Below are 25,859 nucleotides of genomic sequence, written 5' to 3'. Positions count from 1 at the left end.
AAAAAATCACTAATTGGTGAACCATATACATTTGCTAAGACTCGAAGAGTACAAATCAATATCTCTACTGTTCATCAACATCAGAACCATTAGTACGAAACAGACATGCAGAACCCTTAACTGGATATGGCAGATATTACATTCCAAGTTTGCCAATGTATGAAGACAACTCATAGTCTATTACCATGATGGACACTGAAACTGTTCCTATATTATTTATCATCATCTTAGTGCTTAATATGTTACAATTAGATTACACAGGAAAAATGGTTGCAAACAGCTCTGAAGATAAAACATGCCGTAGCTGAAAACAATTAGCTCTTTAAGCTTTTCACAGTCATGGTGATTCTAAGTGCAACTCCAAATATCTGCAAACTGGTCGGTGGCAGAAGCCAGAAGAAACGCCATGTGCACTCGCTGAAGTGATGATGACTTGATTATTTGTGCCACAGTCATCCAGGAGAAACTCAATGTAGACTTGAAAATTGGAGGCGATGATGACTTGATTATTTGAGCAGCTTGTTCACCGTCTCATCCTAGCTCCTGCAGTTGATACAACATTTATGTTTTCAGGTTCCAGAGCTTTGTTTAAATCTCGGCATTTCCTAAGAGCTGCTCTTATCTCCTTCAGTAACTCATCAACTCCAATGTGTTTTCTGCAAAAGTAGAGAATGCAATTACCACTATACTACAGTTTGAATGATCAGAACCAAGCAACAAAATGTGGAATAAGGGATACCATGAGAAGCTACTATAGATGATTTTATTCAATGTTGTATATGCAGAATATGACTTGTATGACAGCTAACTCAAAGCAAATAGTCTCCTGCAATCTCTCATGCCATAACTTGAGCTGGAATGCATAAGCTGTAGTCTCTTTTGCATATGGACAGTGGTGATCATCCACAATGAGGAACATGAATTTGCCACAGTAATAAGGTTTAACTTCTAGAAACCAACAATGAAGATAGTTGGAACAGGGTAAAGGAATGTAGGATACTTGAAACAGGTAGAAATATTAAATGGCTTTGGGAAAACCACTTCAAGAAAGTCTAGATAATTTGATAAAAATTTTGATTCACGAGGCATAAACTCTTTATGATTATAAAATAATATTATGCTTGTCATGCACATAATTATGCTATTTTTTAGAACACAATTGCTACTTGCACATGTTTGTGTTTAACTAATTTATTGATAAAATTCATGTGCCTGCAGTTATCACACACAAGTGCTCATACATTTGACCCTATTAAAGCATCTTACACTGTCTTAATAATATAATCAACTAATCAATTTTATAATGAACAGATCAAGAGATATAGTACAGTGACAAGGTTCTTATTATAACAACTCTATGATTAAGCTTTCTTATACACAACCTCGGATCAAAAGTTCGAATTTAGGTTATTTAATTAATTCCTAATACTAGCATATCATTTCCTGATTTATGTCCACAAATGAGTTAAAGCTGCTTCTGACTTAATCTAAGATGATAGGCTAGTAAAAATAGTCTGTCCATCAGGAACTTATCAGAATTATCTGCAAAAAGAGCTTACTACTTTATCTTTGAATATATTCAGTATACCTGCACAGGTGACCAAGTATTTTAGCCATATTTTGGTAGTGAAGATGATGACAAGCAATGCAATGTAGTATAGACCATGATCAGTTTGGGAATAGCCACATGCTATCGCCCAACAAAAGGATTGGGTTTGATGGATACATGGGAGATCTTCGATCATAGAGTACCTCCAAAACCAATGACAAGGAACAACCAGAAACTTGAACTAAACAATGTCCGATGAATAATCATTAAATAGAGAAGGTCAATTTGGAGCGGTTTCCTAAGAGAACGATTCTCTGGAAATAGTTATCTTATGCCACAAAAAAAAAGATAAAAAAATAAACATAAAAACAAAGCAGTTTTGCTGACCCATAAAATGTTAATAGTTGTCTTTCAACAAATGAAGTGTTTGAAATGAGGGGTTGAGTCCCAGAATGAGTTTCAGATATGAACACAACGAACATATGTTTAATGTGAATAGGTTGTTAGTGTCCAAGAAAATGTTTGCGACTTCTTTAAAACCATCTGTTGTATTATTACAGATGATAACAGAACTACACAGCAATGGAAGAAAACTAATGGATCTTAGTTTTCAAAGTATATCAGAAAAAACAAGTACAAAGAGAAATTCTTACAGTACGCTAGCGCCAACTACTGCCAGAGGACGTGGATAGTCTTCAATCCCCTTCATCTCTTCACTTTTCACTCCCGAGGTAGGTACATGTTCATCTTCAGTTACAGTGGTCAACTTTTGGCTCATTGCCAACTCAAGTGTTGCCTTACATCCAATATTAGAAATTTCTTGAATCAAATATGGCAACCTATCTCGAGCCTGTAGAAGTCATGAGCATAACACAAAATTGATCAAATGTAGCAAAGACGAATCACATAAAGCAGGGTAGAAGAGCATGTAGCTAATTAACCAAGGGAAACAAGACTAATCAAAGATTTTGTTCAGAGAATCAAATATCAAACACATAAGATACACCTCAGGAAGGTCGGTCTTGTTTAACAGAACAATGTATGGTCGTTGAAGATACTCTGGGTTGTACATTCGAAGTTCCTGCAAAAGAATTACATTAGCCATGAATTCTACAGACTGTGAAATCAGCATTGACTAATTGAACTTTTGAAAAATCTAATAAAAATATTAACAAACGTGAAAATATCCAATAAGAGCAAATTACAAATAAATTATTGATTCTCCGACAGCTTTATACAAAACTAACCTGGAATGTCCAACATAATAAGCTAAATACAACGGAAATCAACTAGGAATATTATTAAGTAGCTCAGTGTACTGATTTGGGTTCTACAGGCAAACAATACTGGGTTACTGGTTATGAACTCAACCAAGACACATCATATCCAGCTATGTGATGTGAAAACATTGAATTACCCTGATTATTTTACTTAATAAACCCAATCAGACATTAAGTTTTGCCTCACAAATCAGCCAGGACAACTTCGTAAAGCCTGAAAGCTGTCTACTTATTAATCAAGTGGATCAGCCAAACCATCCTAAGCCCAACATTTTTCAGCTATATGGTTTTGGGTTCAGATTAGTCTCTCATCAGGTGAAGGCCCAAAACCTCTAATGTTAATTCAAGTAAATATCTGCTGCACTTGTATCATCTAAACTGTTGTAATTGATGGATCAAATATATACACTCTATGGAAGATTCAGACTACTATCTGTCCTAAGAATATTATACTTCAAAATTCAAAGCAACAGCAAAAAATTACCACTTGCTCAAGTTCTGACAGTACCATCTCCATCAACTGTAAACCACTTTACCTTCCTAAACTCTAAATCCATGCATCTCATCAAACATAATTAAAAATACACCCTAAATGATTTCGCCTGTTTTATCAATACAATCATTCCTTTCAGTAAATTATTAGAATTGTTGTGATCAAGGCCAATATACTGAACATGGTAATAGAGAATTACTAAAGAATCTAACATATATCACCTCCTTAACAGTCCTATAATCATTCACAGGGTTCTCAGCAGCAGCATCAACCACATGAACAAGCATCTGTGTTCTCCTTATGTGTCTTAAGAAATTACGACCAAGGCCCTGCATTAAAAAAAAAATTCCTTGCTAAAGCATATAATAATGCCAATAGAAGCAGGAAATAGAATACATGTGTGTAGTAATACCTTTCCTAAATGAGCACCTTCAATTAGACCAGGCAGATCTGCTAGTGTTGCTTCAGAAGAATATTTCAGTGCCCCTAAAGTAGGGTCACCATCAAGACGACCAAGATTTGGCATTAAGGTTGTAAAAGGATAGTCAGCAATATCTGGTTTTGCAAGTGTAATGGCTGCTAAAAGTGTAGACTTCCCCGCATTTGGAAGTCCCTAAAAAAGCAAAATATTTTGATCAACATGTGGATTATGTATATCAAGCAAATTTGACAGTGACAAATAGTGTCCCTAAAAAAGCAAAATATTTTGATCAACATGTGGATTATGTATATCAAGCAAATTTGACAGTGACAAATAGTGAGCTAACATGGTAGCCAAGTTACTTTCATACATGGTGATTCTTCCAAAAGTATAGTTTGTTGATACTTGTTTTCGGATAATCTTTGTCCTTAGTAGATATCTTCAGAAGTAATATAACATCGCACATTGAACCTTTAATTTTTTTTAAAATAAGATTTATTGAGATTTTATCATCTGGTACTAGTCTTATGTTGGTTTATCTATCTAATGGGGTTGAACAATTGCTTTTTGTGATTGCACATTTATACTTTGTTCCAAAACCTATTGTTTTAGACTGTTGCAAAACCTATTGTTTTAGGTAAACAAGTGCACAAGGCTTCATGCCAGTGCACAGGGTGAAATTGCCCAGTTCCATCCTAAAGAGAGGTTACCAAGTGGTAACCTTTAGGGAAAATTGCCAGCCCTGTCTCCAAAACAAAGGTTGCTGGGTGATAACCTTAGAGAACTGGGCTTACCACCCAGTTTCAATTATTTAAATTGGGGGTATTGGATAAGCCTATTACCTGGTACCACTAGTTTTTCCTTCTTTTATTGGATAACTTCATTCACAACTATTACTTCTTTTCTTTTTTCCCTTCCTCCTATGATCCTCTCTCCCTCCTCTATTTCTCCCGACATTCCTCTTCCATGCAACTCTTCCTCCTCCTACCTGTTGCCAGTGCTCTGTTGCTACCCCACTACAACATCGGATGGTCGATTCCTCCCCTTTCCAGTACTCCTCCTCTTCTACCTCCACCACATTTTCTTCCCCCTTCCCTACTCCTATTCCTCCCTCCTCAGACTACTCTAATACTACTACCTCTACCTCCTCCCTTCTCCCCCCTTCCCTACTCCTATTCCTCCCTCCTCAGTCTTTATCATTGGCCCATGCTGACCGGTACATTGGCATACCATATGTTGGCACACTGATGGATACAACCCATACCAATCCGACAGGCAAACAGTACAGGTCTAGGATCAAGACTTAAAACTTTGTTGAAGAGACTCAAAACTATGTTCCTTTACCCCTATAAAGAGAGGGTGTTTTCAGAGCTTGAATCCTCATTACCTAAATTGTAATGAAGCAACCTTATCATGATATCAGTTGAGGTATCTTCTGGATTTACATTAGATGTGAAAAGAAGAAAGATCTATGAAAATACCTTTAAATTGATGAATAACTTGAACATGTTTTTCATTTTCAGTTATCTTATCTTCACTCTTTTTACACCAATCGGAAAGAGAAAAAGGGATGTTTGCTATCATTCCGGTACCACTGTCTAATCAATAAGTCAAGCTTGTCTGCCCTTTCAAAGGAAAGGTGATCCTGCCTGTCCAAGGGGAAAAGGGTAGAAAGACAGATCTCTTTGACTCTCTTTATGATTTCAATATCTTAAAAGGGTTTTTTGTAAATAACTTAATTTGTCACACAACTACTTTCTTATATTGCTTAAGATGGAAAAGAAAACCAAATAAAAAAAATCAGAATTTGGTTCAATCGAGAATTTCAAAGCTTAATTTAGAATAGCAAACCTATAAAGAAGTTCAAATTTTGATTGAAAAATCCACAAAAAAGAAGCATTTATAAATCAAATATTGCATAAAAAGGGAAGATTATCTTCCGAAACAATTTTGGAAGTAAATCATATCTAAAGAAGGCAGATTGATGAGCTGTATTCAAGGGTTCTAATTCTTGATTATAATTTTCTTGAATTGATATTCCTGTTACACCCAAGGGGTCTTGAAAAGAATATTTAAACAGTTACTAGGTCCTCTCACTGTAAATTTCTTAGAAACAAATAACAAAGTCACCCTTTCCCAATGACTTAAACTGAATCTCAATGTGTTTCACGTTTCTTTAGCTTCAGTTCTACAGACAGCATTTCATAATTGACAAATAATTATCATCAGGTTCTATGTAATACTCATTATCTGTTTCATAACCTTTAGACTTCAATTAGACATGATATGAAGTTGAGTCTTTAGAAATAGTTAATCAAACATAAGACTCAAAATAACAACCCATCTTCACATTCATTGAGTTTTCAAGTTATAGATTTCAACTAATCTGTTTTACAGTATTACTCTGCATGAATAGTTGATCAAACATAATACTCAAATTAACAATCCCTCTTCACATTCTATACATTTCAACAAATATGTTTTAGAGAATTACTCTACATGAATTGCTGTTGTCCGGACACAAGTAAAAATGTTAAATAATCCTTGCACATACCACAAGAGCAACGTCAGCAACCACCCTTAGAATAAGTTCCAAGCTAACCTCTTCCCCAGGTTGTCCAAGAACTAAAATCTGGGGGGAAGGCAATAATATGCTTAATGAAGACATATATGCATTTACTGGATTATAAAACAACAATAAAAAGAAAAGTTAATGCAAGAAAATCATGTGATATACATGTTGAGGTGTTAAATAAAGAACAAGCTGCAACGTCCCAACTATTTGGGGTTTCATTGAGCTCTATGTGAGCAATATTTATAGTTAATTCAAATCTTGGTTTGAATGGTGATATTGCTTTACAACAGTATATTATGCTTTTAAATAAACCCTGCTTCAACATATGTTCTTCATTTATTAACAAATACAAAAGTTCAAGAAAACTGCAACACTCAAAATTATTAATGATGTTGACTTTCATAAAACAATATTCTAGTTTTCATATTAGTTTTCTAGTTCATTTTTCTCTGTAGAAAAATGGGAAACAAGTTGACCTATTCAAAATCCAAAGTTATTTCCCTTATTTGTTTACCTCACCCTCGATTTCTAGTACCATTGGTGGTGACACAGGTGGCTGCAGCAGTCATAAACAGCAAGTGAATGGTGATAGCAATAGTAAGGTCAGTGGTTATGAAGATATGGTGTGAAAGTGATGACGGTTGAAGAGGTGATACTGGTGTTCTAGTGATGTGAGGCAGCAGTGGTGGAGGAGGATGGTGATGCTGGCAATAGTTTAAATGTTAATGGTGGTGCTATGATGGTGCTATTTACGAGCTGATAATGCAATCACTGGTGGGATAAAGATGGCAATGATATAGACACTATAGTTACAACAGTAGTGACGATAGTGATGGACAAAGCAACAATGGTAATGAAAATAGTAGTGGGATGGTGCTAGTGGGGATGGCGATTGTGGTCATCATATTGGTAGCAGGGTAGTGCTATAGCAGTGATGGCAGTGAAAATTCCAATGACGTTAGTGAACATGATAGTCAGCCACTGATTGTAGTTGCAAGTTGCAACAATGTGGTAGTGAAAGTGGTGATAAAGATGGCATGAGCCACATGAAAATGATATCAATGACAAGACTAGCACAAAAGATCAAGTGATTTGGGATATAATTTTGTAGCCTTCCAAAGTCTACAAAATTGAGAAAACAGGAGACGTGATTCCTCAAGAATATAATTTTCATTTTTTAATTAGAAAATTCATTTTTCAAAGTTTTCTATCTCCTGATTTTTTTTTTAGAAACTAAAGATATCTCTATAAGCACACCCTGGACATTCAAGCACCCAACCCAAAGTAAGTTCTTGGAGGAATTCGAATTGACACCATGTAATTTCACTTCTACATTTTGATGATACCACTAAAAGAGTTCAAAAGTCCCGGATGACTATTAATGTTGTCATCATAACATAAAAGGAAGCAACTTGAACTACTCATTAGTTCTTACCTTGTCGCTTTCATCTCTCATTACATTAGTAGTTAAAGCCATCAACCTTTTCCTTTTGTGTTCTGGCATCTCTAACAAACTAATCTGTCACAAAAAGAAAAAGAATTAGTGTATATAAGGCCAGAATAGAAAGTAGCCAAAATGTCAATTAATGATGTTCAGTTAACATCATAAATTCCCAGTTAAATGAAGATGATTATTAGCCATCAGACTGACTACTATTGGCTGATTTTGAGCTTTTATTATTGGCATCTTGTAACCTTTTGACAAAGGAAAGGTATATGGTATGCCTAGTTTTGGTAAACGATAGGTTTTGTCACTTATGCTTTTTTATCGCGCACTATGTATTATAAGTTTCCATTATAGGAACAGTGTAAAACGAAAAAAGAGCAAGGATGGATTTATTTTTTGGAACTTATTTACTGACTTGTCCTCAACACAGTCTCCCCATTCTTAATTCTTTCCCATGAACATTAAAAATACAAAGACCAACAGAATAATTGGACCAGCAAGCCTCAGCACATCGGAATAAGTGTGTGCCACCCACGACCTAGGGCGATGCAAAAGAGACAAGTTAAAAAAACAAATCTAATTTTAAATTTATTTGGCAATTAGATCTTCCCCTTTTCCTTTTCCTTTTCTCTGAGTAAAGGTTAAATCTCACCGGACTGGACCTACCCATTTCTTTTCTTTTTTTTTTACTAAACTTTTCTTGAGTTATATTTGTATATTTGTGCCACTCGCATTTGGCGATGACAACTGATGGCATGGTTCTGTATGATGTAATGGTCTACGCAACCAGAATGTTAATACTTCGGTTGGCCAAGTGGATATTACTGCTAGCTTTGGACTTCATAGTGAAAGTTTGGAGTAAATTTTTGGCTAAGGTTGGCATGGTAAGTGAAGACCAATTTAACAGAGGTTTAGAACCTCAATTATTTTGATTTTCATTTTTTGAGTTATATCTGCTAGTGCAGTATGCTCTTTAATCACAGGATAAACTTGTTTAAGATAAATTGGTTGTCTAGTTGATTTAGAAGAAAAAGAACTACATGCCTGGAAACTTCTGCAACGTGACAACTTCTGAAAAATAGAGTCAATCTAATACTCACCCCACCTTGTCCACCCCTTGCAACAAGAATTTCATCACCTGGCTGTGCCAAATCTGCAAGGATCTTTCCTCTTCTGTGTTTTACAACCGTGCCTGTCATATTTCTGAGATGTTAGAGACAGATGCAGATTTCCATTATTAATGTCCGGTTAAAGGTAAATGTATGTACTGTGAAGATCCATTTACATATACAGAGCGAGATACAATTATTTTACCATTGAGTGACCTAGATATCCAGAAAGTTATAGAACCATAAATCAATGTTGAAAAGGAAACAGTTCTACAGCCAACTGAACATTGTCAAGCATCATGCAACTAGTTTTATCCACAAGTAGTAAGTTTCAATTTGCTAAATATTATATAAATTCCTCATTTATGCATGTGTGAATAAATATATACACAGACACATAGAGAGAGAAAGGCAACTCATCCTCTGTAGAAGCACCACTTGCATGTGCCACAGAAAGAAAATCTAAGACAATGTCATTAGTTGAAAACAGATGCAATTTTGAGGATAGATAAATTTTATATAAGTTTTCATAAAATTTGAAATCCATACTTTGTTACGCAAACAAATACGTAAAATGTAGGTACCCATACATTTATAATATTAAATTCCTAGTTAATTATAAAGCTTGGAGCCTGTTATACTTTAAACGGCTCTACCATTGATGATATTTTTAGATGTTAACCTAGAGGTGTTGTTAATTATGCAAATATTATGTGTTTTTGTGGTGCATTATGAATATACCACTGAACATGGTAAATGTTGTCATTTACAATTGCATTAAGTACATAAGTAACATCAAAAGGCAACATCGGCTCATCATGTAGCATTATCCTAGAACCATCAAGAAAATAAAATATATCAGGTTATTGGGGAATTTATCGATTTGAGCAGTCTAAGATATTCAATGCATATCATAAACAAAGACATACATGTTTATACACAAAATCCGTCCAGACTATTATAAAATTATGTCCAAATGAATCAGAAACTCCTTTTGTTGATTTATACCAAGAATTGGCAATCTCTGGTACAAAATCAATTCCACATGCATTTTAGCAATTAAAGAAAATAAGTAGAAACCTTGATCCTCAGAAGATATGCAAGTTCATATTCCAAAAGACACAAAAACGGAACACCTGTCACGGCATCTAGTTACAAGCTACTTAGAAGTTATTGCATCCATAATAACATCTCAATCATCTTAATGAAGCAATTCCTTGATAACTTGTGCAAATACAGAAAAATGCACACCTATAGGAACAGGTATTCGTAAAGTTGGTGCAGCAAATCCATCATGGAGTTGTGAATTCAAAGTACCCATGGCATCAACATTTCCCCCTCTCTTTGCACAATATCGTTTCTTTTGGTGAAACTCTAAAAGAGATTCTGTACTCTCATCAGCATATATGATTACATCACCCCCATGTCCTCCCATTGGTAAGATAAGTGAGCCATCTGAATCCCTTTTGTACGGGCTTTTCTTCCTAGTATTCTCGTGGCCATATTTTCCTTGTGTCTTTGAATTTATCTTTTGGTTTGGCATGCTGAGAACTGCACCATGGCCTCCATCTCCAGCACGTACAGTAATAATGACTTGATCGAAATACTTGTGTGGTTCTCTGATCAGTGCAGCAGTGTCAGTTGAAGGGGATTCTTTCACCCTAGTAGATCTACAGTTAATTGCAGTATGATCTATGATCTTTGGACTATAGCTCCACTGCTTAAACCTGCAAAAGAGGCAAGTAGAGGAATGGAATAGAATGAGGAGATATTTCAAACCCCATAATCATGAATATTTGAAATCCTCTGCTTAAAGGTGTGCCTGAAGACTCAATACAACAACTTAGTTTTTGGCTATTTAATACAGTTTAGGCCAAAGTTATTGTGCCAAAGAGAAAATGAGACAACAAAATCGGATATATGTAACATTGCATAATTCTGTTTATTTCTATTTAAAACAGAAACAGACAAAGAGATCATGTGAGAAGGTGCCAGCCCACCTAAAAAGCCTTCAACTGTCCAGCATCCACTTCTCATGGCTAGCCCATATGATAAATTTTAAAAGTCAAGGACCAGTTCCTACATACAAAAGCTTCAACCATCCAGAAATCCACTTCTTGTGAGTCTATGACAGTCCCATATGATAAATCTTAAAAACGACGACCAGGTTTTATAACAATCAGGAGACATACTTTTTTCTCATTCTCTACAAGACTCTTGCAATGCTGCTCACACTTACTCAGAGAGCACCATCTAGGAATGCTCATATATGCTTTTATTTTCCAGTCATATGCGTTTAATGTAAAAGCTATTTTCTATTATCTATGTGGTAAGTATGTTCCTTGAGCTTACAAAACAAAATACATCAACTCTCTCACCCACTTCATGGACAAGGACATACAAATGTTGGAAACATATCGAGTGAACATTTTGCTAAAACTAATTTACCATAATATTTTGATCGTAGAGGCGAGGTGAGATCCACATTCAAGAGTACTGTTGGTAGCGATTTGAGGGGGAGCACAATTGATGAAATCATGTTCCACCAAATCACCGTATTCGACTATGTACAAACAAATAGGAGGGTGTTTGTAATATGTCAAGGGGGAGGGGAACTAAAAATCTCAAAATTTAAGTTGAAGAGTATGTTCCAATTAAAATCATTGAGAAATCATAGAATATGCAAATAGTTGTGTATCACTCTCCTAGTATAATCCTAATTTGTTGACAAGATGAAGCAAATTATTCATCTTAACCATGGAACGTCTGAAGTAAAAAGATGTTGACCATGAATTCAGAAAGTTGCAAATTCAATTTAGGTATTGTGGATCCAACGTGATAATGATCTTTAACAAGTTCATTGGAAACTTTGAACGATCTCTGTTAGATAATATAAGGACAACGAAGTAGGTTTCGTTTTGACCAGTAATGTAGTTTAGGCTACATTCTGAATGAGGTGTGGATGAGGGATATCATGTGCCAGGGAAATATCTGAGGTTACTGCACAAATGAGTTTGCTCAGTCCTAGCTTAATTTGAGCTAGCATAGATGGGCCAAAAATTGTACTGTCAGACCATTCAGAATAGGATAACCGAAAGCACAAAGTGAACTAACACCAAAATAATAAGAATTGAAAGGCACAGTAACGTTATGCAACTAATGAATTATTGAGTCCCTTCCTTGCGTAACATCGGGTACCCGAGCAACTTGACCTCCCAGGCAAGGATGCAACATGAAGATTCATTATACTTCCCACCAGACAAATGATATAATGATAGTTTCAAGAAGTCCTCATCCGGCTTCAGAAAAAATAAAACACATGAAATCAAGCCATTCCACATAAGAAACGAAAACTACCACTTGGGCACAAGAAACTGGACAGTGTGTCCCTTGAAACTCTCATCAATATTTTAAAATTTTCTTTCCTTAACTATAATCAAATTGTTTCATATGGAGAGAAACAAATTATGTCCACCTGTGCTTTGAGATTCTCATCAAAATTCTAAGTTTCTTCTTAACTATAATCAAGTTGATCCATAAAGAAAGGGGAAAAAAACTACCAATCCACAACAAAGTCGACTGCCTGTGCCTTGAAATCTCCTTAATATTTAAAATTTTCTTTCTTAACCGATAAGCACCCATGCAAGAAGATGATGTAATATGAAAAAAAACTAATCCCAACAGTTTCTATAATACCCGATTTAATCCCTCATCCGAAGTAGAATATGACTTGAATGGACTTATAAGGACTACCTGTACTAACATTAACTTGGACAAAAGCTTTTAGAGTTTATGATTCAGACTCAACAAAGTTAATGGGACAGCGTTTCATTTGGTCAAGTCATGACAAATGGTATCCGACCTAGTATTAAGCATGGTGAGAGACCTAGTATTAGATATAGTAAAAGGCACGGGACTAGAGGGCACGTTACAGTGTGATATGTGTTGGACATGGTGAGGGGTTCAAGAAGAGAAGGACTATCCGTGGATTAAACAAAGCCACCACTAGATTGGACGTCACAACGAAAGTAGTAGAAGACATAAGGATTATATGGAACCACCCTGTCAGGATTTGATTTTGAACTACGTTAAGTTGCCAAGGATATCAGGCCCTTAATTCTACACCGAAAGTAGAAGACATAAGGGTTAGATCGGTCTCCTAGCACTGACTTTGGATCATTAGTTCAAGCTTAATAAAATTATTGGATCAATTATGTTATCCGGCCAAGTTGTGACAGTTTCATCGACAATAAATCAAGACGATGAGCGTAATACGATGGTTCTCCACGATAATTTCAAATTGCATAATGATGATTCGATAGAGTCAGCTACGCATTACGAAATATTTTGTCCTCGACAAACAAGGATCGTAGACGACAGAAAGCAAAGAGCATAAGAACATCGACATTGGAAAGAGGCGAACCTGCGGACGGAGACGACGCGAGGGTTCGAGAGAAGAGAGAACGATGACAGGTCTCTCAGGGGCCGCTGGGTATTCAAAGACAGAGGCGGACACAACAGAAGGGCCATTTGAGCGGGCGAGCGAAGCGATTAGAGAAGACAGCGGTGGCGATGCCGGCCGAGCCGGAGGAAGGCCAATAAAAATATCATCCGCCGAAGGTTAGTTTGGAGACTGAAGATCCGCCGTTCAAGACTCGGATCGACGGATAACATTCAGCCACGTGTTGGACTAAGCTGGGCCGGGCTGCATTGAATTGCGTTCGATGACGTCGGGATGGGTTTGGATAAGACCGATAGTATATATATATATATATATATATGATTAATAATTAATGATAATTAAGGGGTTATGAGAAATAAGAATATAATTAATAATTAATGGATTGTATTCAATAAAATTATATTTTATATTTTTTAGATAATTATATAAAAAGAAAAAAAATATTAATAACAAAATGGAGATCGTTAATAGCAATCTCAATTTTCCTATATCCAGCATCAATGACTAATGAATCTATAACACCTTAACAAAGTGAAGGTTTATGATTGATTGAAAAACTTAGAAATATAAGATTATATATATTAATATATTTTTTGATTATCTGACTAGGATGGCACACTTTATATCTATCTCAATGTTTTATTATAAATTTTTAATTTTGTCATGCATCAAATTCGTATTATGTCCAAAGAATATGACATGATCATGTCAACTACATAATAATATAACATTGACATGTCTAACACAGAGAATTAAGGTGTCAATTATGTAACATCGTATTTCATGTGACGTTGAGATGTATTGATAATTATTCTCACATTATTATTTATTTATCAAGTATATAAAATTAAAAATATAAAATATGTTTGGTATGTATTTATCTACGTATGCATGTATTAAGAAAATTAGACTAAATCCCAAACAAATTCAAATCAAATTGATTTGTTTCTCGATGAGTCGAACCGAATAATAGGCCACGAGTATTCTATTATTAGATATTAAAAATAATATTATTAATGAAATCGCTTTTTTGTTTGTTTGTATGGGTTACTTACATCTACCTGACCGTTTAAGATTAGAGTCCGACATCCTTTGATTAGGTTTCGGGTATGTTCAGGTAGGAAAGTAATTATTCGAGTCGGACTCGGACTTACATAACGAGGATGCTAATCGGGTTTCGGATCCGGTAGCATGAAATTAGCGGGTATTCTACCCGTTATTCCTCCAAAACCGCACTCCACAGCGTATGTTAGCCCCTGGCGCAACAAAGACCCGAGGGCAGCCCCCAAGACACGTTGTTTTCGCCCAGAGCCAATGCTTGTCCCCACCAATCTGAACTTTACGTGAACTTGGCTACCCGCTCGATGATTGACAATGACGATGGGACCCATGGAAAAGACTCACGGAAACGCTGCCCCTCCTTCTCAGGGTGACCGATGCGGGTTGCCCGCAGTATGCTCGAACGAGGAACGAAAGAGGCAACCTCCTCCTAATTCTCTCTTTCATATATACCATCCGGTTCTCCCCTTTCTCTCGCGTTCTTCCTCGTCCGCCTTCGATCCTCCTCCGTGGCTCCAAACCCCTGTCGCTCCTCCCCGAATCTTTCCTCGAGGCCGCTCCTTCGTCCCCCTCGTGCCTTATTTCCCATCAAAATCTTATCTTGTTTGGCTTTTCTCGTCGGATCCCCGCCGCTCCCTGCTGCTGCACGTGATTCGTCCGTCAATGCTGCGCCTTGAGCTGTAGGAACGACCGTCGACGGCGACCTAGGCTGCGATGAGCACTCATGCAGGGTAGGAGCGCGGCGGCGTGACGAGGGGCCCTTTGCTGGCGGCGAGGGCGGAGATGACGACCTCGGGGACGGGGGCGGAGGCCACGACGGCGGCGGGGCCGGGACAGGTGGTCAAGGTGAAGCGGAAGCTTCTGGTCGCGTGCATGACGTGCCCCATCTGCCACAAGCTCCTCCGCGACGCCACCACCATATCCGAGTGCCTCCATACGTGTGAGTCAACCCCCGCCCCTCTCCCCTTTGCCTCCACTTACTTGGGTTTCTTATCCCTCGGATCCTTTGAGGTTGCGGTCAGTGGCTTTCTTCGGTGATACTACGTGGTTGCCCCGTGGTGTTGGGTTTCTACGATCTTGCTTCTACGTTATTGTTTTGGGTCCATGATGTTCTTCGTGTTAATGATTTGCGTCCTTATTAGTTCTTGATATCGGAACCAAGCAAGCGTCTGAACAAAGGCCGGATCTTTGGTATCTTTCAAGGTCTCCAATACCTTTCCGCTTTGGCACGAGGCTTCGTTGTCGCATACACTGGTTGCCAGTTCTGGCGTCTGTGTTGTTTCGTGCCTTCCACTCTGCTTCCATGATGAGGCAGGAGAAATGATTACTGGTTTTCGTATGCAGTACATAGCGTTTTCTTTGTCTTCTTTTGGTCTCCGTTAGTTCCAATCGAGTGGCTTTCCCGGGTTAAAGTTGTATTTTTTTTAGCAAGGAAGCAAGGGACGTCAATGCATGCAGTGATTTAAACTGGGTTTTTATCTTTGGTAATGTATAGACGAGTATTTCTTTTGCAACATTTTAGATGTTTCCTTATCCGGGAGGGAAGTTGAGATTGTTTTGTGTTGTTATGCGAGGTGCTGAACTATTGAGCTGACGTGGAGTTCTTACCTGATCATAGATGCCGGTCATAGACTTCTCTTACTTGCTTGTTTGATCCTCTCTGTTAATTGGTCAACTCTGAAGAAGTACTGTAATATGATCTTGTGGTTAAGATATCTAGATATCCTCAACTGAATCCCATTCAGTTCATGATTTTTATGCTTGGTCTTTTGCTAAGATTTTACGGCTGAAGCTTATAGTTTGTATATCTTGTTCATATTCTTGGAAGTAGGGACAGAATCCTCGAATCATTTTTTTTCATAAACATAATATGTGTTGGAGTAATGGATTGACCATTATACTCTTTTATGTGATTATTTGCTGCAATCTCTGTGTACATGTTTGCATTATGTTTTGTGTGGTTATCTTTGGCTATTCACCTCCACTTCCTTTTGTAACAATCTGACTAAAGAGCTAACACCTCTCTTTCTCTCGCACCCTCAAGTTGATCTATTATAACCTCCCTCCACACTTTGCAATTGCATCTGGTTGGTGTTGGTCACTTAAATTGGAAGTGTGTACTAGATTTTTATATTTTCAAAGTCAGAAGATTGTTTTATGACTTCTCCGAGATACATTTAATCACTTTGATATTTGTACTTGTCAACAGTTTGCAGGACGTGTATATATGACAAACTCAATGAAGAAGAGGCAGATTTCTGCCCTGTATGCGGTATTCATCTGGGTTGCCTACCTGTAGAAAAGCTCAGGTAAATTTGGTTTTCTTGGAAAACTTTATGTTACATGGTTTCCTAGTTTGACTTTGCTATATTTATTACTTTTATTTGTCCCAGAAGCCTTGTTAATCTCTTTTTGAGTTGTAGAACTTATATAAGTTTGTGTAATTATTTGCTTTTCGAGGTCAGGCATAGCCCAAGTTTTCTTGGATGCTACTACTTTACCCTTCTTTATTATTGATGGATGTTGACAAGTTTAAACAGTCATGGAGAGTTTTAATGGAAAACCTAGAAGCACCCAACACCATAAAATCTTGTCACACTATGCTGAATAACAGGGTTGATAACTGTCCCAATGATGGGAAATTACTAACATGTACTTCATATTCAGTCTTGAATAAAAGGGGTTTATCATGGGTCACATTTAATGCATATGGTGCTGTTCTGTTCATTTGTTTGAGAGAATGCTGATATATGAGATCAATAGATGGTGAATGCTTGCTAAAAATGTATATCGAGGACAATCAAGAGGATATCGGTCTGGAAATTTAGCATGAAGAGAAAATGAGTTAAATTCCCTGAATACCAGCAAGAAGTTGCATGCTGGGCACCTTTACCTTGCATTATTTTCCTTAGGACAATACCACAGCATATGATCACGGCCCTCATTACTAGTTCATTCATCTAAGGCAGAAAAGGGTTTAAGAGAACAAGGTGAAGTTCAAAAGAAGCTGAGTATTAGATAGATGCATTATAACAGTTGGGAAGGATAGAAATGATGAATATGTTAGAGAAGGTTGGATTCATCATTAAGGCCACAGTATAGGAGAACCTATGAGATCTTCAGTTGCATGATTCTTAGTAATATCTGCTTGTTTTCTTCTCTGAAGACTAAAGAAAGAGCGCAGAGAGCCAGTCCCAATGCAAGATGTCAGAAAATTTTGTTTTGTACTACTAACATTGGATGAAGATTTTCATAAATGTGCATGGTGTGGATTCCTAATGCCAACACGACTTGCCAAACTACGTAATTCTTTTATCATCAAGCTTTCTAGTAAATTTTCGTGTAGGACACTGTTGTTCATCTTGCTGTTAGTAATTGCTTCTTCAATAAATTTCACTTGTTGCCTTATTGTTATTTCTTGATTACCTGATATATGTCCATCAAATGATATAGACCCATGAATGAGGATTTAATGGGCTTTTTCAGTCCTTGAACATGCATCTTAGAAGAGGCATTCTGTTTATAGTGATAATACCTCATGAAGGCATCATGCCACCAAACTAAAGTGAACTTCTTTTATAGGTATCTTGTTTAATCTTTTTTTTTGTTTCATATATTAGGTTTAAGGGTCGTTGATGTATTACTATTTACCATTAGAATTGGATTTTTTTTTCGTATACATTAAATTGCAATTTTGTCTGGTGGGTACCTATGTATGTTGATTTGGAAGGTCCTTCCTACATGGCCACAACTATAGAGATCTATAAGTGTTATCTTAACCAGTTCTCAGAAGAGTCTTGTTTTCAAATAAAACATCTTTGTTAATGAACAATCCAAATTTCTGAAGTCCTATTGGATGCTGTTGGCAAGTGAAGCTTATAAATGTTGATTAAAGTAGAACCACATCTCTCAGAATGTTGTTTGTGTATAGGTTAGATTTTGGTAGTTAGATGAGAGTGTCGTATTGATTATTGTGATGCCATTCACCTGCCTCGACCAGATAGCATTTCACTATAGTTAAGACAGTATATTTGATGGTTCAACAGAAGATAGGATACTTTCTTTCATTTGGAAACTACAATTTGCCTACCTGATTATGCAAACTAAAATTTTAATTTTGAAATACATGGAAATCTTTTGAAAAATTTCTAAATAAATCATGGTATGCTTGGGAGGCAAAATCTAGCAATGAAGAATGTCACGTGAAATTTCTTGTAGCAATATATCTTGAAAGTTCTGATTGAATTCCTTAACTGTTGTCTATAGACTCTTTTGCCAAGATACTAGATTGTATAAGTCTTTTAAGTTATTCGGATAGGAAATCAAGCATATCTAATCCCATTGTATGATTTACCTGATATATCATGCAATTGGCTGCCATATTCATCATGGACCATCAGGAAAGATAGATGAGACCATTTAGCTATACAATGACGAACTAATGCTCATATTTTTTTTCCATTAGGAGATTCTCTTAAATGACTTGCTTATAGAAAATATGAGGAACAATTGACCTACAACTTAAGATAAGGGCATTATAAGAAATTTACATTGACTTTCAGATTTATTTTAGATCCAGTTGATATTTATTGTGGGTAAAGGGAAGGCCATTACCTCTCGTTGCTATGCTATGGTGAGACCAAGCAACTGAGTTCCATATTTAATGATGTGCATATGCAATTGTGTTACAGACACTGTCTTTAAAACTAATACTGTCATTCATCTCAATATCACCACTTTTTGAACTGGACTAAGAGATATTAATGTATTGCATAGTAATGGCCCTCTTATGACTGACAGCTGCCATGATTGCTTAAACCGCTATATAAATGGTCCACAATCCACCTGTATTTTGGCAAGAGTCATGAAGCACTCTCGATGGTGTTTGGAGTTTTTCTACAGGTTTCTTGTTGTTTCTAGCGTCTAAGATGTAGCTTTCTCAATTGCTCTTTTCTTTGAGAAGCAAGGGATTTTTTTTTTTTTTTGTGATATATACTTCAGCTTCATATTTTGGTCTAAAACCTTGAAAATTTATGTTTTTAATTTTTTATGGTTGGGCATGTTGTCTTTGAAGTTTGAACAAGGTAGCCATTTTCTTCTCTAATAATTGACTGAAATGAAAAATGCTTTTGGATAATGTCAAGTTTTCTGATAAACTAATATCTAGTTGTTCCACCAGACATAGGAAGAAGAATGTTAGACTTAGATTCTTGTCAAACCTTAACACATGGGCAATCTTGTTTGAGTTGTTACTTTAGTAACATACTGCTATAGTTATCTGTTAATGCATATCTCAATACTAAGATTATTCACAGAGCTGACCACAATCTGCAAGATCTGAGAGCAAAGATATTTCCTTTCAAAAAAGCAAAGGCTGGAGCTCCTGATCCTTCTCCTTTCATTACATTGCCTGTTAGAAGAAAAGAAATATCACTTTCCTCATTGGTGGTGAACACTCCTCGAATAGCTGCACAGACAGGCCTGACAGGAAGGCGAAGAAAAGCTGTTGGCAGTAGGGCTGCCACATCTCATGGACGGAGTCCTGCTACTAGTGAATCCAATATAAATGAGGATAATGATATTGATAAGTTGGCGAAAAAGTCAAGCTCAAATGGAAACCTGAGTAGGCTGTCCCTCAGCAGAAGACAGGTAAAAGACATACTATTTTGTTCTTTCTTTTGTGGGTAAATAAATTTGCTGCTTAAACTTTGAGTGGTCCTTTTTAAACTTTTTTTTTTCACTCTGTAGAATTATGTTTACATTTTCAGGCTTCTTTGGGTGCTGACATATCCAGCAACACTGCTAAAAAGGATGTAGAGAATGGTGGAAAGCCCCTTCAGGATAAGGCGGAGCTCTGGAAGCCTTTAAATTGTTTGGTTGAAGCTGCAAATAGAACAAAATCTTGTAGGTCCAGTATGCAGAATCTTGTTTCTAAAGCAGAGCAAAGACATGTTCCTGATAACGAAGTAAATATTAACAAAACCAGGGTTGAGGAACATCCTCACAAGTCTGAGGTAAAGGATGAGAAGAATGACAGTGATCAATTGCTTCCAGTGACAGTAAAAGCCAAAAGGTTGCAAGGAGTCAGCAAGAAAAGGAGGAACCTTAAAAACTCGGTTCAAATTTTGCCTCATGCTGCAAATGCTCAAAGTGATCGGAGGATGATAACTCCTTTGTGGTTTTCCTTAGTTGCAACTTTTGACCAGTTATGAAGCTTGACTTTTGGCAGTTATATATTTCATTGTCTGCAGGGCACATGCTTCTTATATTTGATTGTCCTTTTACTCATCTCATGTGAAATGGTTTCAGGACAGGAGATTCCTCATTGCCCCAGATATCAACTAGTTATTTGAGGATAAAGTGAGTGAATTTTATCCTCATGCAACTGTGTGACTCCAATAATTGCAAATTTGCCCTTGTTTAATCTTCCTTTTTTCATTTTAAATATTTTCAAAATTGTGCTGGAATGTAGCTATATTTCCTTTAGTTATGTAAAATGTGTACCAAGTCTTTTGGTGAATACATTTGTCAATAATATTTAAGTTGTAATAAAGAACAGAGCAAGATAGTCTGATAAAAGGATATAGAAAGCAAACAATCAAAATTTTCCTGATTAACTAATGGAGCATATAACCATATCTTTTATTGGTGACATGCACAACATTGCATAATTAATTTATGAAGGGGCTAACTATTTTAGCTGTATTTGGTCATCCAGTTAACTCCTATGCAATATAGGTAATGTAACTATCAACAAAGTGTAAGTTCTTGTACCATATTTTTAGCACGATATGATTCTATAATAGTTTCTTTTCAAGCATTTTGTATATCAACCATTTAATTGTTCTATTTTTTTAATTGATCCCAGAGATGGTAACGTACCTGTTTCTTACATTCAGAAGTATCTTGTCACCAAGCTTAATCTTGTCAGTGAAGCTGAGGTAAGTCTTCTCTAAAACCAATATATATTACTTATATCGAAAAAGTTATTGTTTTTGAGATAGTGAGGAATCAATTCTATTAATATGTGCTGTTTAAAATATAAAAAAATGCAACATAACAGAAAGAATGTTAATATATTTTGATTTTTCTGGTTGAGTTTTATTTGGTTGATAGTGAGTTGTTTTAAAGAACCAAACTTATTTGTGCTGTTTAACATAAAAAAAATGCAACATAACAGAAAGAATGTTCATATATTTTGAATTTTCTGGCTTGAGTTTTATTTGGTTCATAGCAAGCTGTTTTAAAGAACCAAACTTAATTTTAAGCCAACCCAGGTTGCATTCCACTATAGTTCTGTTGAAGTATATTTTCCTTACTATTCTGTATAGTTAGCTTTTCTTAACATACATGGTTATCATAAGCAACATCAAAAACACAAGTACGACTGATTTAACTTAACATCGACATATCTTGCATTCACTATGCCATGGTCGATAAGCTCACATGTCTTCAACTCTCTAACTGGTGTTTGCAGGTGGAAATCACATGTCACGGTGAACCAGTGAAGCCCACATTGTCTCTGCACAACTTAGTAGAGCAATGGGTACGAAGGGGCTCATCGCAGAAGCTGCAGGCAGTTATTGGCACCTCGGCCAAAGAGTTTGTTGTGGTGCTAGGCTACAGGCGCCGCAGGGTTCCAGCCTAGTGAATGCACAGCAATAACAACAATCCCAAACAACCTTTACATCGAATTGGCCGTTGCCGGTTGATTCTTCAGGACTTACCTCTTGCGTCTGAGGTGCCCCTCCTTGTGCATCCGACTCAGCTTCTGTGCTTTACGATGTAGCAGACCCTGTTTCAGTCGACGAGTGTATTCTTGTTCATACAACTTGTGCTGTGAAAGTGGTGGTATGTTCTTGATTCACATGAAACACCAATTTGTCCTCAGTTTAGCAGTTATAAATGAGGTGGCATATCATTATGGTGTCATTTTAGCTTTGAAGAAGAGAAAAGTATTTGGTTTTACTACTGGATTGTCTGTATATTCTGTGTGATTCACCATTTTATCTTCTTTTTCTGCTTCAAAATCAATTGAAACAATTGTTATTATTATAATTGTATTGCAAGTATATCTGCATGGTTTTATCATCTCTATTTCTGAAAAGAGTTCTTGGAAATGAAAAGAGACCAGAATGCTGCTTTATTAATTGTGGAGGAGTGACTGGTTGGCATTCTCACACCTAGAAATATAACCAAGATTAGATTAATAAGGTGGATACAACAACAATAAGTAGTAAAATTTTAACTCCTTGGGATCTGTCTCTCTCTCTCTCTTTTTGTTAAAATTGAGTTCTGTACAAAATAATATCTGTAATTAAATGAAAAATGTTTCTGTCAACCTGTTAAGGAATTCATTATCTCACATCTAAGGTTATATTCTCCCTATCTTTTATCAGACAACAAAAATAATTAAGACAGTATTTGTTGCAGATTTAATCAAAGCCACTTCTTTTTTCTTCATCTTCTTACTGGTTGCTCATCAGAAACAGGTTAAGAAGAGGATTTCAACTCATGATCTCTTGACAAAAAACCCAAATACCTAAACCGTCTACCCTAGTGGACATCAGCTATTCTAATATACTTTGGCTAATTAAACTCATTATTCCAGTTAGAGTCATGATCTCCAGCATAAGTTATACTTAATGAAAGCTTTCTGAAACTTTTGACAGTTCTATGTAAAGATGAAACAGTTCCAAAGGTGAAAGAATTGACAATGAGCTGAGAAAACCAGTGAGCTTCAATGCTGCCTCTGGTACAAACAGATTTCAGCTTCATAAAAAACATCATGGTTTTATATGATTCAGAAGCAAATCCACAGGCATTACCAGCAAATTTCTCGGTTTTCTTAGAGTTGTGGATTCAGAAGTACACTACTGATCCATCTCTATGAAAGCTAAAATGAACATGAACCTTCCATCACCTTATGCTTTGCTCTGTGACAAGTCATGAAAATCTATATCAGGAAGTGCAAACTATTGTACACAAATCTGAAAGTTCCATCCATTTTGTGATAGGAAAACTCAATACTTGTAAACATGTTGGATTTTTTTTAGAATCAGATAAGTCAATTGCAGGATGAAATATACATTCCAATGATCATATCTTAGAACACACACACAGTTATTAGCTATCACAGTATCATGCAGATATACTGTTATATACAGCAAGCCATAATGACTAAATAATGATTCCATCTTTTCAGGTAAATCCTCTAGTAAATATTTGGTAATTATCTAAATAATTACCTGCATGAAAGAAATGCAATTCCATCCATGCAAACACAAGCATGGGACTCATATGAAAGATGTGTGAGTTACACAGTCTTTGAAGACATCTTAACCTATCAAAATCTCGGTCAATTTCTGTGATTCCAAATACCATCGATCCCTTTTCTTTGTTACTATCATCTGTAATCACAAGCATCCATCAAAGCTCCACACATTTCACTCTGGAGCTCCAAATCTTAACCAAGCTCACATGGAAACCCACTTCAGACCATGACACATTCAGAACTAAATTTCTCCATGATCCCTCAACTGATTCATGCAAGTCTATGCTCATTGGAAAGGTACGATCCATAGCTATAACCTGATTCAAACATCAATGGAATCCATCAACTATAGCTTAAGTTATTCCCATCCAAAGTGAGGAGAGAAGCACAACCGAACCCAAGTCACTATTATCCCCTTCCTTCAAGTTTCATCCACGCTTCAACATACCGGCCATTTCTGACCGTTGATGATTTTGAATCTAAGGGCCCAAGTTTGAACCGAGGCCGCGGTATCGATCCGCGTGCGGCATCCGCGGACCAATCAGCTTTCAGCGTTCGCCCGTGCTCCTCGTATATAAACCGCGCTCCCGTTCCTCTACTCTCGCCTCGCTGCAAACGCACTAGCTTCCGTCCTCGCTTACGATACGCTAGAATTCACTGCGCTCGAGCTTGAGGGATTCTTGTGATGGCGACCGAGGATACCGCCACCGCCACCGCTGCGACCGCGATTGAAGAGCCCATCGTGGATCCTGTCCCGGCGGACCAGCCGGCTGAGGAGGATGCCCCCGCTGACGCCGCTAAGCCGGCGAAGTCGAAGAAGATGAAGGCCCCCAAGGTGGCCAAGTCTAAGAAGACTGCTGCCCCGAGGAAGCCCTCCGCACACCCGCCCTATGCTGAGGTGAGGATCCCATCAATTCGAAGCCCTAATTTATCTTCGATCTGCTCGTTTCTGTAGACCTAAAGTTGTTTTGTTTGGTGTTTGTAGATGATCAAGGAAGCGATCACGGCCCTCAAGGAGAGAACGGGGTCGAGCCCGTACGCGATCGGGAAGTTCATCGAGGACAAGCACAAGGCACACCTTCCGTCCAACTTCCGCAAGATCCTCCTAGTACAACTGAAGAAGCTTGCCGCCGCCGGGAAGCTTACCAAAGTGAAGAGCTCCTATAAGCTCTCAACTGCCGCTCATCCTGCACCGGCGAAGCCCAAGTCCGCGGTTGCCCCCAAGAAATCGGCCTCCGCCCCGGCGAAGCCCAAGGCTAAAGCGAAGACCGCCGCTGCCGCCAAGCCGAAGGCCAAACCAGTCGCTGCGGCGGTGAAGACCAAATCTAAGTCGGCCGTGGCGAAGCTGAAGCCGAAGGTAGCAGGAAAGCGCAAGTCCCCAGCGAAGCCGAAGCCGAAATCGGCGGCGCGGCCGGCGAAGGCCAGGAAGACCAAGGCGAAGGAAGTCCCCGGGAAGAAAGCCGTGAAGACCGCGCCTCGGGCGAAGACCACCGCTGCGACGAAGCGGGTCTCTGCCGCGAAGAAGCCGAAGACCGTGAAGCCGGCTGTCAAGAAGGCGGCGGCTAAGAAGGCGAAGAAGTAGAAATCTTCCAGTAATGAAAATGTCTCTTGTTTTACTAATATTTCTTCTTTTTTCTTACTCCTCGTTGTTACGTGGAGGAGGAGAAGAGGGAGTGGTGGGGCAGTCGATGTAAATGGGGCGGTGTGTGGTGGGTGCGTGTACGCGTGGAATCGCGTGCTTTTAGGTGGTAAGAGAATAGGGTGCTAACAAAGCAGCTATGCCAATGTTTTTTTCTTTTAAGAAATATTATAATCTTTGGAATTATATTCGGGGTCGGTTTGGGCCCACTTTGTGGGGGTAGATGTGGACGTTTTGCTTGAGGGTGCACGTGGTCAGTGATGAGACGGCATGTTTGGCGACGTGGACGACGATTTGAGCGTCCAAACTGACTTGTTGGAATCCGTTTCCTATTAAAATTGTTTCAGTTATAACTATCTCTTACCTTTCGATAGCTTATATGAAATATTGGAATATACAGTCTTTTATTTTGGGAAAAAAGTATTGGAATGCCAAAAAGAGAAAAGAAACAGGAAAAGCAAATGGTGGGCCATCCGAAGGGCCCAGAAAAGTGTCGCTCAGACACATGACGCGTGGACCGAAAGGGATGCCAACAGAGAGACGACTTACAA

At 37.6% G+C, this 25,859-nt stretch overlaps 3 protein-coding genes across 3 annotated transcripts; 2 read left to right on the top strand and 1 right to left on the bottom strand.

The window, feature by feature from the left end:
- Positions 1-6: 6 nt before the first annotated feature.
- On the bottom strand, positions 7-13,442 carry LOC135612095 (probable GTP-binding protein OBGC2). Its single transcript, XM_065107901.1, has 10 exons — positions 13,298-13,442; positions 10,126-10,601; positions 8,866-8,957; positions 7,754-7,837; positions 6,298-6,375; positions 3,735-3,935; positions 3,544-3,651; positions 2,556-2,630; positions 2,203-2,399; positions 7-656 (listed from the first exon to the last, which is right to left on the bottom strand). The coding sequence occupies exons 1-10, from the start codon at positions 13,402-13,404 to the stop codon at positions 524-526; spliced, it is 1,551 nt and encodes a 516-aa protein (XP_064963973.1). The 5' UTR covers positions 13,405-13,442; the 3' UTR covers positions 7-523.
- Positions 13,443-14,817: 1,375 nt separating this feature from the next.
- On the top strand, positions 14,818-22,363 carry LOC103983810 (E3 ubiquitin protein ligase DRIP2). The gene is made up of 7 exons (XM_009401098.3): positions 14,818-15,335; positions 16,605-16,704; positions 19,711-20,044; positions 20,164-20,600; positions 20,705-20,755; positions 21,264-21,336; positions 21,873-22,363. Exons 1-7 carry the CDS (start codon positions 15,179-15,181, stop codon positions 22,041-22,043), a joined length of 1,323 nt encoding a protein of 440 aa, XP_009399373.2. The 5' UTR covers positions 14,818-15,178; the 3' UTR covers positions 22,044-22,363.
- Positions 22,364-24,283: 1,920 nt separating this feature from the next.
- On the top strand, positions 24,284-25,494 carry LOC135612093 (histone H1-like). The gene is made up of 2 exons (XM_065107900.1): positions 24,284-24,567; positions 24,655-25,494. Exons 1-2 carry the CDS (start codon positions 24,355-24,357, stop codon positions 25,249-25,251), a joined length of 810 nt encoding a protein of 269 aa, XP_064963972.1. The 5' UTR covers positions 24,284-24,354; the 3' UTR covers positions 25,252-25,494.
- Positions 25,495-25,859: the final 365 nt, after the last annotated feature.

Source organism: Musa acuminata, chromosome BXJ2-5, assembly GCF_036884655.1.
Source record: "Musa acuminata AAA Group cultivar baxijiao chromosome BXJ2-5, Cavendish_Baxijiao_AAA, whole genome shotgun sequence".
Classification (NCBI taxonomy): Eukaryota; Viridiplantae; Streptophyta; class Magnoliopsida; order Zingiberales; family Musaceae; genus Musa; species Musa acuminata.
This window is presented reverse-complemented; position numbering and strand designations above follow the sequence as displayed.